This window comes from Helicoverpa armigera, chromosome 31, assembly GCF_030705265.1.
Source record: "Helicoverpa armigera isolate CAAS_96S chromosome 31, ASM3070526v1, whole genome shotgun sequence".
NCBI classification, from domain to species: Eukaryota; Metazoa; Arthropoda; class Insecta; order Lepidoptera; family Noctuidae; genus Helicoverpa; species Helicoverpa armigera.
This window is the reverse complement of record NC_087150.1, coordinates 4,760,885-4,771,544: the sequence shown is the minus strand read 5'-3', so window position 1 is coordinate 4,771,544 and position 10,660 is coordinate 4,760,885. Positions and strand designations below refer to the sequence as shown.

General features: G+C 38.3%; 1 protein-coding gene across 1 annotated transcript in view; it reads left to right on the top strand.

Annotated features, from left to right (window-relative positions):
* The first annotated feature begins 1,183 nt into the window (after positions 1-1,183).
* LOC110381242 (BCL2/adenovirus E1B 19 kDa protein-interacting protein 3) overlaps positions 1,184-10,660 on the top strand; it is a 50,721-nt gene continuing 41,244 nt past the window's right edge. Inside the window, exon 1 of the mRNA XM_064043417.1 lies at positions 1,184-1,392. Coding sequence (XP_063899487.1) covers positions 1,353-1,392 — 40 coding nt within the window. The 5' untranslated portion in view covers positions 1,184-1,352. The remainder of the gene's footprint in view (positions 1,393-10,660) is intronic.

Sequence of the window (10,660 nt, the reverse complement as noted above, 5' to 3'; positions counted from 1 at the left end):
GGGTACGCCAATCATGAAGAACACAGATATAACAAATTATAATAATTCGCCGAAAGAGTGACGGATAGCAGACATTATGCACTAGTATTATTTTTTTGTGTGTGTGAATTATTATTTTTTATCTTCCCGTAAATAAGGAAAACTTAAACACCATGAATCGCCCAAACATTTTTCCTTATCGACGTCAATCGAGAATGGGCAATTAGATTGGTAGCATTTGCACATTAAATATTATTAATTTCCTTATCTAATCTTATCTATTCTAGGACCCCATCGCTGTCGACCGGGAGCGTGCCCAAGAGGCTGACAGCATTACCTCGTTGGATCGCCATGCTAATTCTTTGTCCGAAATTTTAATTTATTTTTCTTGGCGATTAATCATCTAAATCTTGAATAGACATTATTATTTCAACCAGAAATTCACGGACCGACAATGGACCAAGCGGATTGTTGTGTCGTTTAAGCCGCAATTACTGTTTCTCGAAAAGATGATTATAAAAAAAAATAATTCTATATAGTACTACATACTACGAATTTAAACTTGCTTTTTAAATTTTTTATTTTGAATTCGAAATTACAAGACTGTTTTCTTATCCACTGTGGGAGATATGACACCAAAGCTGGAAACCCTAAGTCCAAGAATGAATGAAATGAACGAATATTGGCAACGATTGACAGTTACTTCTTAAGTTGCCATGAAAAAAAATGTTTTAGAGAGGTTAATAACCTCTGAAAACGTAACTGTTAGGTATAGTTTTCAGTCGATTTTATCGTGGTTAATTAGTACCTATTTTCATTATGACAAAATTCCAAAATTTTATCATAGTTGCTGGAACTTGACGTGCATTTCTTAGTAACATTAGCAGTGGCATGTATAACCTTGTGTCTGTAATATTATGTCTTAATAAATTCAAAACGAATGTATTTTTGATGTACATTTGAGTATATAGCAAATCATTCAACTGATATTTCCTTGCTTATGGATTTCGTCGTAAACAATGAAAAAACAAACTATGCAGCGAAAGTGAAGTCCTTGAAAGTCCTTATTTTTTTACTGGCAGCATTATTTTTTGTTTACGAATTTCAGCCAATCAAACTAGTTTTTAGTGACGTACTCTAATTTGATTGGATGAACGTAATCTCAGTTGAACCAATCAGCAGAGATTGCGATTCGCACGCCTTCTGTCATTACGGAACAAAATCAAAATAGAACACAAATAGAAAACAAAGACCGTCGGGAAAGGTTGTTTCTTTGTGAAAAACTCGCAAATATCTCGATATTTTTCCGTCGAAAGTGCGATATTTCGACGTGATAACTGTTTTATCGTGTTGTGAATACGTTTAGCGTGAAAATGACGACCCGAAAACTGAATACTATTGAAGACTTGAGCGGTGAGTACATAAATAAATACCAACTTGTGTGTGTCAACAAAACTTGTTTTGTACATGACGAAACACGATTTACATGTTTCTAGTATCCTTATTTTCTTTTATAGCGTATAAACTGTGTAAATTACTTAAAAATCTCTTTGTTTATCAATTTGTAAAAGTAAGACGCAGATACACAATGCAATGTTTACGTTTTAAAATACGTATCAAAACATCCAATATGGCGTCGTTTGAACTCGCGAGGTTAATAATTTATTTTGCGTCATAAAATATTATTGCGTACGTGACGAGCTGTGATTAACCGACGTTTTGAAATCGACGCTTTGTCTCGCAGGATTATTGATAGAAATCACGACTTTTGTTAGTAGGCGGGTTATAGTGGTGGGTTCAAAATAATCAACTCTTGAATCGTATGATCGCCTGGTACTTTTACCGAGTGACTGAACATTTGTTTACTTTTTTTACTTTGTTTACCAGTTTCTTTGTTCTTGCAAAATAGGTTGAACTTACAGAATTGTATGGTTTTAACCTGCAGTTCTGTCTAACTAGATTTTTTTTTCTAATCGCGCTTAAAGTATATTTATGGGGGGCTCGTGGCTAAGTAACAGCCGCACGGGTCGATCGATCATAAAGTTAAGCAACGCTTGACGCGGTCGATCCGTAGGTGGGTGACCAATATGACCATGTATTGTAGATTGAGGTACATGACGAGTTCCTCTATGTTTCGGAAGGCACGTTAAATTATTTCGTCATTAAGTTTAGTCAGAAGCCAGAAAGTCTGACAATCAGTCTTACCAAGGATTTTGATGGGTAACTGGGTTGAGGAGATCAGATAGGCAGTCGCTCCTTGTGGCACACTGGTACTCAGCTGCACCCGGTTAGACTGGAAGCCGACCCCAACATAGTTGGGAAAAGGCTCGGGAGATGATGAGGTTCAATTCGACATTACTTGTATAAGGCTAATGTTAAAAATCTATCTCCAGTAAGCAGATTAACAGATAGATAGAATATGGAAATCGGCCTTTAATGTAAATACAGACGCGCGTTTGCAAAACAATATGAGTCATTGGAACTCATACGCACTATCGAATCGTACGATATATTTATTAGGAAAAAACGTCATTATTATTTACGTGAATTTTATTACATATATTATTCGCATAGTTTAAAAAACACTTGGAAAACACGCTTTTATAATATGCGTGTAAAAATCGTTACAAGACTTTTCTAACAAGTCCAAACATAGCTATGATACGATGTTCCATCCATGAAGTTACAGTTCATATCTTCCGGCTCCATCATCAGATCAGTTCGGCAGTACCATATTATTGTATTGTCATCAGAATTACATACAGCTGCCAATTTTCATGACTCTACGATCCTTGGAAGATGGGTTTAGTTCCTTAGATTCCATTACATAGCTACATTACATACCTACTACTGGACCGATTTGTAAAATTCTTTCAGTGTTAGATAGCCCCTTTATCAAGAAAGACTTTCAGAGCTACATTTTAACCGGCTACACGAAATAGTTCCTACAGGATGCGGATAAAACCGTTGGCATTATTACATACTAGCTACCGCCCGCAGCTTCGCCCGCGTAGAGTTCGGTTATATCGCGTTTCTAAGAGAATTCTTCAAAAGCCCGGCATAAAAACTATCCTATGTTCTTTCTCAAGGTCAACTCTATCTCTGTACCAAATTTTATTAGTGGGTTAGACGTGAAAGCGTAACAGACAGACAGAGTTACTTTCGCATTTATAATATGAGTAGGGATTAAGCATTTGTTTTTACCCGACTTTCAAGAAGGATTATGTATGTTCTAAATCGATGTCAACACCAAAATCAATAAGGAAGCCAGCACATATCTTTTGTAAATCCCTGATAAGATTCTATAGGCTATATTCCGTATTTGCCTTTCTTACTAAGATTAGATAAAGTACCTATCCATATTGTCATAATAATGCAATTATCCTTTTAGGACACTAATGGCTTCACTGACCGATTAATTTGCCGAATTTGCGATCTTAATCAATTAGATATTAATTCGATATGGCACGTACTTTTCGGTGACTACATAGGAACTATACATATTATTTCTCATGACACCAATGACTGTGTTTCGGATGGCACGTTAAACTGTAGGTCCCGGCTGTCATTGAACATCCTTGGTAGTCTTTACGGGTAGTCAGAAGCCAGTAAGTTTGACAACCAGTCTTACTCAGGGGTATTTGGTTGCCCCGGGTAACTGGGTTGAGAAGGTCAGATAGGGCAGTCGCTCCTTGAAACACACTGGTACTTAGCTACATCTGTAAGACTGGAAGCCGACCGCAACGTAGTTGGGAAAAGTTTTCGCAGACGATGACTTTCAAAGAACGTGTTCTTTTTATTCGTAATGTAATTTTCAAAATCGGTTCTGTAGATTGAAATATTACCTCCTACAACCTCATAAACTCAGGAACTTTACGTCCTTATAATATATTGCTATAGATAAACGGACCTCACCCAACCAAGAATTCATGATCATTCACTGTTACCACATGTCAATTTAAACGATATGCGAACAATTTATTGTATCACATTGACTTTTATCGACCTCCGTGTAGGATTCATATACTTCCAGATATGCCAGGACAGGTCTCAGGATCTTATCGAGTGAGCTGCAGGTTTAATCAGCTAACAAGCCCTAGTGTCAGAGTGTACTCAACTCCGCCTGGCGGCCTCTTACGTGGAATTGTAACAACGACTGCTACTGAGTAGCATTCGGTGACGCTAGCTTGAAGTGTCCTCCTTCCATTTTTTTCATGATGAGTTCCTCCTTTACGTGAAATTGGTGGGTCTTGGCTGTCATTTGAACATCTTTGGCAGTCGTTACGGGTAGTCAGAAGCCAGAAAGTTTAACCATCAATCTTACCAAGGGGTATCGCGATGCCCAGGTAAGGGTTGAGGAGATCAGATAGGCAGTCGCTCTATAACACACTGGTACTCATCTACATCCGATTAGTCTGCAAGCCGACCCAAACATACTTTAAAAAAGTCTAGACAGATAAAAGTGCTCACACTTTCCCCTCAAGCAAAACTTACTTACCACAAGATGGGGACCCTACTACTAACATTCTTTACAATGACGTCATCTCTTCAAATAGCTCTCATCATCCAATCAGCGTCCAGCAATTGTCTCGTACGTAGACCCTGGAAGTATATTTAGCTCTGTGAGTATTAGATTGGACAATTGCAAGCTATTTTAGGCTTACAAAAGGCAAAGAGTTACCGCGGTCCTGGTACATAAAGAGCTTAAGAAGGAACATGGTGGGGTTTAGTCAGTAAGAGTCTGACACTCCCGAGCGCTGCACCCACTGCGGGAGCCGTCATTTGACGATTTAAAAAAAAGGCTTCTATGTTGAAGTTACGGTTACCTTCTTAGAAGAAGAAGTAAATGAGGATATTTTTTTTTGAAATCTTTAGACGTGTGTCTGTCATCATTATCTGCCTAGCCTTTTCCCAATTATGTTGGGGTCAGCTTCCAGTCTTATAGATGCACGTCTAATCTCCTCAACCCAGCTATCCAGGCAACACAATCCCCTTGGCTGGACTGTTTGTATGATATCAAGTAAATTCTTGTTCTTCCCACATTACGAGATATAAAATGGCATATTTATGTAATAGACATTAAGACAATGCAGACTAGTAGGTGGTTTAGCAATTGGTCTTATTATCTCGTTTCTAAGTAGACCACGGTCAAATTAAATCAAATCAGGTTATGTTGATAGACCATTTGATATTGATACTAAGGTCTACTCTTTACGTAGGTCGCGTCAATTTACGTATGCTTGCATCTTGCGGTAAAAATATCAGAAACCTATCTGCCCAGCCTTTTTCCAAACTATATTGGGGTCGGCTTCCAGTCTAACCGTATGCAGCTGAGTACCAGTGTGTTATAGAGCGACTGCCTATCTGAACTCCTCAACCAATTTACTCATGCAACCCGATACTTGTAAAGACTGGTAGTTTTTCCAGCTGACTACCCGTAACGACTGCCAAAGATGTTCAAATGACAGCCACCTATATAAAGTGCCTTCCGAACCACGGTGGAGATTGCAGTAATATTATGAACTGTACTATAATCCGTAAAAACTGAAACACATAGGCGTTTAGAATAGGTCTTATCAGTGATACAAAACGTCCTTGAGGTCTGTTATCGGCCGCTAACATAACAGTAGTTGTTAAACCACACGCGTATTATTATTTACTTTGCATTATTACCACACGTTCACAAAGAAATAGTAATAATAATGGCGTTGATGGCAGCTGTTCTAAGGAGATCAGAGAGTGCAGGACATATTATAGTGCAGGCACATTTGCTTGGACACAGGTGCACTCACAATTCCTTCACTCTCTGCGCGCGATGCGACGACAATCCGACATCACCGGAGAGAGATTTGACGTTGGACCGACATTGACGTGCTCTCCGATGCACGGGTGTATCAATCATCAACTACCAGACTTCGGGCTGCTTTCTGAAAGTTCCTTAAACCCACAAAACGATTTCGAGCCGACACTCGCTAATAAAACCCAAGTCTTAGGTGTAATATAAACTTTGATATTAGCCCCATATAAGTTACTAGCCGTTTTTCCGCGGTTTCACCCGCGTCCCGTGGGAGCTACTGCCCGCACCGGGTTTAAATATAGCCTATGTTACTCGCAGATAATATAGCTTTCTAATGGTGAAAGAATATTTGAAATCGGTCCAGTAGTTTTTGAGTTTATCCGTTACAACCAAACAAACAAAGTTTTCCTCTTTATATATTAGTATAGATGTCAGTGCTATCTCTAGTAAGCAAAAGAACAGATAGATTGTATATTGGGAACGGCCCTTACTATACATGTTTAGTACTAAGAATCGATGAGTAATATCCTCAAAATTTCTAGGTGGCACCACCTGCGTTATTCACTACTACTCACAATTATGACGTGAGCGCATTCAGTGCCAAACATGTGCACTTGTTCAAAGAGGTGGATGACCATATCGTTTTATATTTGTAACATCACCCGATCTTGGTCTTATAGTACTTGAACCATGGAGTTTCTTGTCCGTTCTTCTAAATAGGAAGCTACTTTTTAATGGGCAACTAGAATCAAACTTATTTATAATTTTGACGTTCATAAATGCTTGTGTAAAGGCCTAAATGATGTAAATGATTTGACTTTGAATTTGGAGGTGTTACACCCCCGTGTCTGGGAGGGCGCGTAAAGCCAGCGTCTCTGAATGCTACTCAGTAGCAGTCGTTGTTACAATTCCACGTCAGAGGCTGTCAGGCGGAGTTGAGTACACTCTGACACTAGGGCTTGGTAGGTGATTAAACCTGCAGCTCACTCGATAAGAAGAAAACTTGAAGAGCCAATTTCACCAAAAATCAAATAATTTTTGGGAAACCACATTATCCTTGAGTAAGGTCAGTAGTTCCCTCGTGAAACGGGTGAAACCGCTGGCTGTAGCTACTCATAATTATCACTATCACTACATAGTATAAAACAAAGTTGCTTATTCTGTCCCTGTGTCCCTTTGTATGCTTAAATCTTCAAAACTACGCAACCGATTTTCATGCCGTTTTTTTTATTAAATAGAGTGTTCCAAGAGGAAGGTTTATATGTATCATAACATTCATTAAATACAGGGGAAATACTGTTAATCTGTGCGAAGCCGGGGCGGGTCGCTAGTCTATCATATTTCTCACATGGTGTCCGGAAGTTTCAAGTGCAAGACAGTTCATCGCCTCCTATTGTTAATGTATATTTGCATATATTAGGACTTGGCCCCTTTCCAGATACAGTTGAGTGTCTGCCCTATATTATAAACAGGTATATTTGTCTGTATGTAACTGCTAAACGAAAATAGGGACTGACTTCTTCTCCATGAGACTCACTATTTGGAACTGTCCTGGTGTTTTCTGACTTTCTGACTTTTCATATATCCTCCAAAGGTTTACTTATAAATCTTTTAATTGAGGACTTTGGTAGGCTTATTTTTTAAGGCACGGGGCAACATCGTATGTATTATACTTAATATTATCAAGCTCAAGAATTTGTTTGTTTACTTGAATTCTTTAGTCTCAGAAACTACTGGACTGATTTGAGATTCCACTGTTGGATGGCCAATTTATCCAGAAAGGGCTACTTTCTGTCCCCAGTTTCAAGTAACTTTACTAATACCCCCAAGTAAACTCAGGAGATACACTTGTATCTAAATGCAAGTCATGCCCTAATATTGATAAGTGCACACGGATCTATAGACATTGCCAAAAACGCAGTAAACGACGCGCAGACCAATTAGTACGTCATCTTATTAATTTGTGCTATTACTAATATTGATATACTGTCTGCCTCGTTGGGCTAGATGTCGCAAACACGACTGGTGTGCACGAGGTCTTGGGTTCGATTCGCGAGTCGGGCCGAATTCCCTTTGAGGGTTTCAGAAACTTTCACAAAGCAGCCTGGAAGTTGTCGGTGTAACACCCCCGCGCCTGGGAGGGCACTTGTCGCCGGCGTCCCCGAATGCTACTCAGTAGCAGTCGTTGTTACAATTCCACGTGAGAGGCCGTCAGGTGGAGTTGAGTACACTCTGACACTAGGGCTTGCTAGGTGATTAAACCTGCAGCTCACTCGATAAGAAGAAGATTGTGTCATAGCTACACAAGAGAAGTCTCACCGATAAAGTACAAAAGTAAACAATTTTGATATTCGTTTTTCACAAACACATATACTAAGAAAGTACATACAAACTTACAAAACTTGCATTGTTACTTGCCTGTCCTGGAATCGAAACCATACACTCATATTTTAGAGGTTGGTTCTTTACTACTCTCCTAAATATTTTCATTCAGCACTTATACCCTTCACGACCTTGTCTGAGGTCATGTAAGGTCATATTCCAGACGTCTAGGGCCTGGGTGAATGACCTGCTTAACCTGACATCCAGAGTTAGACAAAGGATTTTTAGTACGACTAGTACAATAGGAGTTGGGTTTACCAAATGTGAATTTAATGAAGTTGATGAAAGATTTCTTTTGTGCAAATTAGTGGGATGCTTAAAGATGCTTGTTTTATATGTTGGTGTATTATATGACTACAATAGTATATTTTATTGTTACTAAACTAATATAATATAGCTGAACTGTCGTACCACAAAAACTTTTGAACGTCTGATGAAAACTTGTCTAAAAAATGACCGATTCTGACGATGATGAATTAAGGTCCGTTTTGAAGACACACTTTTTTTTAGACAAGCGTTCAACAGATGTTTAAGTTTTTGTTGTAAGGCTGAGTTTTTAACACGATTTTATTAAATCGGCCTGTATGTATCTATCCATCTTCCAAGGATCGTAGCGTCATGAAAATTGGCAACTATATGTAGTTCTGATGACAATACAATAATATGGTACCGTCGAACTGATCTGATGATGGAGCCGGAAGATGTGAACTGGAACTTCATGATGGAACATCGTATCATAGCTGCGTTTGGACTTGTTAGAAAAGTCCTGTAATAATTTTTACGTGCATTTATAAATGCGTGCTTTTCGAGTTGATAACCTTCCTTTTTTGAAGTTGGTTAGAAAATATAATGAGTCATGTCCTTCCTCCAGGTTTAAGCTATCTCTTCACAAAATTAGATCCCTATCTACCTATTTAGCGGTATTTCCGTAAAATTTCACACGTCATCCGATTTAGATTAATTTCAGGTGTCCGCGTGGGTCTAAATAATCTATTATTTCTTGAAGGTCGTTGTCATATCGCTAATTTTGTAGATATTTTGCGCAACTTTTTATCTAGAAATGTGCTTATCGCGTTTTGACGAAAACTGCGTAGTGTTTTGTTTTCTTTTTCGTACTACTTACTAGTTTCCGCTTGTGGTTTGAAAATATGGGAAGTAGTTTTAGCTTGAAAGAGTAACAACCGTACATAACAGTCGCTCCTTGTGGCACACTGGTACTCAGCTGCATTCGGTTAGACTGGAAGCCGACCCCAAAATAGTTGGGTAAAGGCTCGGCAGATGATGATGATGGGTAACAAACGTACACTCCTACAATTTATAGCATTCTTATTCCTTTCTCAGGCTTTAGATTAGTCTAGCTAGAATTCTAGATTATTATCTGTTATTAAATTATTTATTTATTTATTTATTTATTGCTTAAAAGGTACATTTTACATTACATTTTGAAAAATAACATTTTGTTCAGTCATTTTGGCATGGAAACTGAATAGACAGTTACTTTCGTATTTATTTTCTCTGGCCTTGAAGTATGTAAATGTGTACCAAATTTTTGTTGAAAATCGGTTGAATAGATTTTGCGTGAAAGCCGGACCCACATATTTTTGCATTTATAGTATTTTTGTATTTTCACCTAATTTAAATGAAATATACATACCTTTACCTAGCAGCATTATTTAATTTCTTAATTATATTATTCTGACCTTGAAAACAGACCTGCGCAGTAGATCTGCGTCTGCGCAGATATCTTGTTTACCATATCAGTATCGAGACTAGTTTTTCCCAAATCTGTTATTGTTTGCTCTCCTTTGCGCGGCAGATGGTGAAAAACATTGCATGTTATCTTCATATAGTTCTTGGTAGAAGTAGTGTGACTCTAATATTAGGAAGATGAAGGCGATTATCTTAGGAACTGTTCAACCAATTTGAGAAATTACTTCAGTGTTAAATAGCCCATGTATTGAGGAAGATTACATAAGGCATGTTTATTCGCTTTCTAGAGTTCTTCTTGACAGATTTTGAAAAACATTGCATGTTATCTTCGTACAGTTTTAGTGGAGGTTGTGTGACTCTAATATTAGAAAGCTGAAAAGTTTGTTTGGACGAGATTATCTTAGGAACTATAGGTCCGTTTGTTTGTTTGGACGCGGTAATTTCAGGAACTATTGGTCCGATTCGAAAAACGGCTGCAAGATTGCCCATGTATTCAGGATTATTATAGGCGATTTTTGGGTGGGAGCCAAAATCGGGACCCTATTACTAAGACTTCGCTGTCCGTCTGTCACCAGGCTGTATCTCATACACCGTCATAGTTACACAGTTGAAATTTTCACAGATGAAGTATTGTTTCCGCAATAGATAACAAATACTGAAAACTAGACTACAATAAATATTAACGGTCTTCGACACAACGTACTTGATCTTATAGAACCATTCGTGCTTGAATCCCACTCGCTCTTCGCCGGTTTTTTTTTTCCGATATTTGTGACGAGTTCCCAAGCAGTT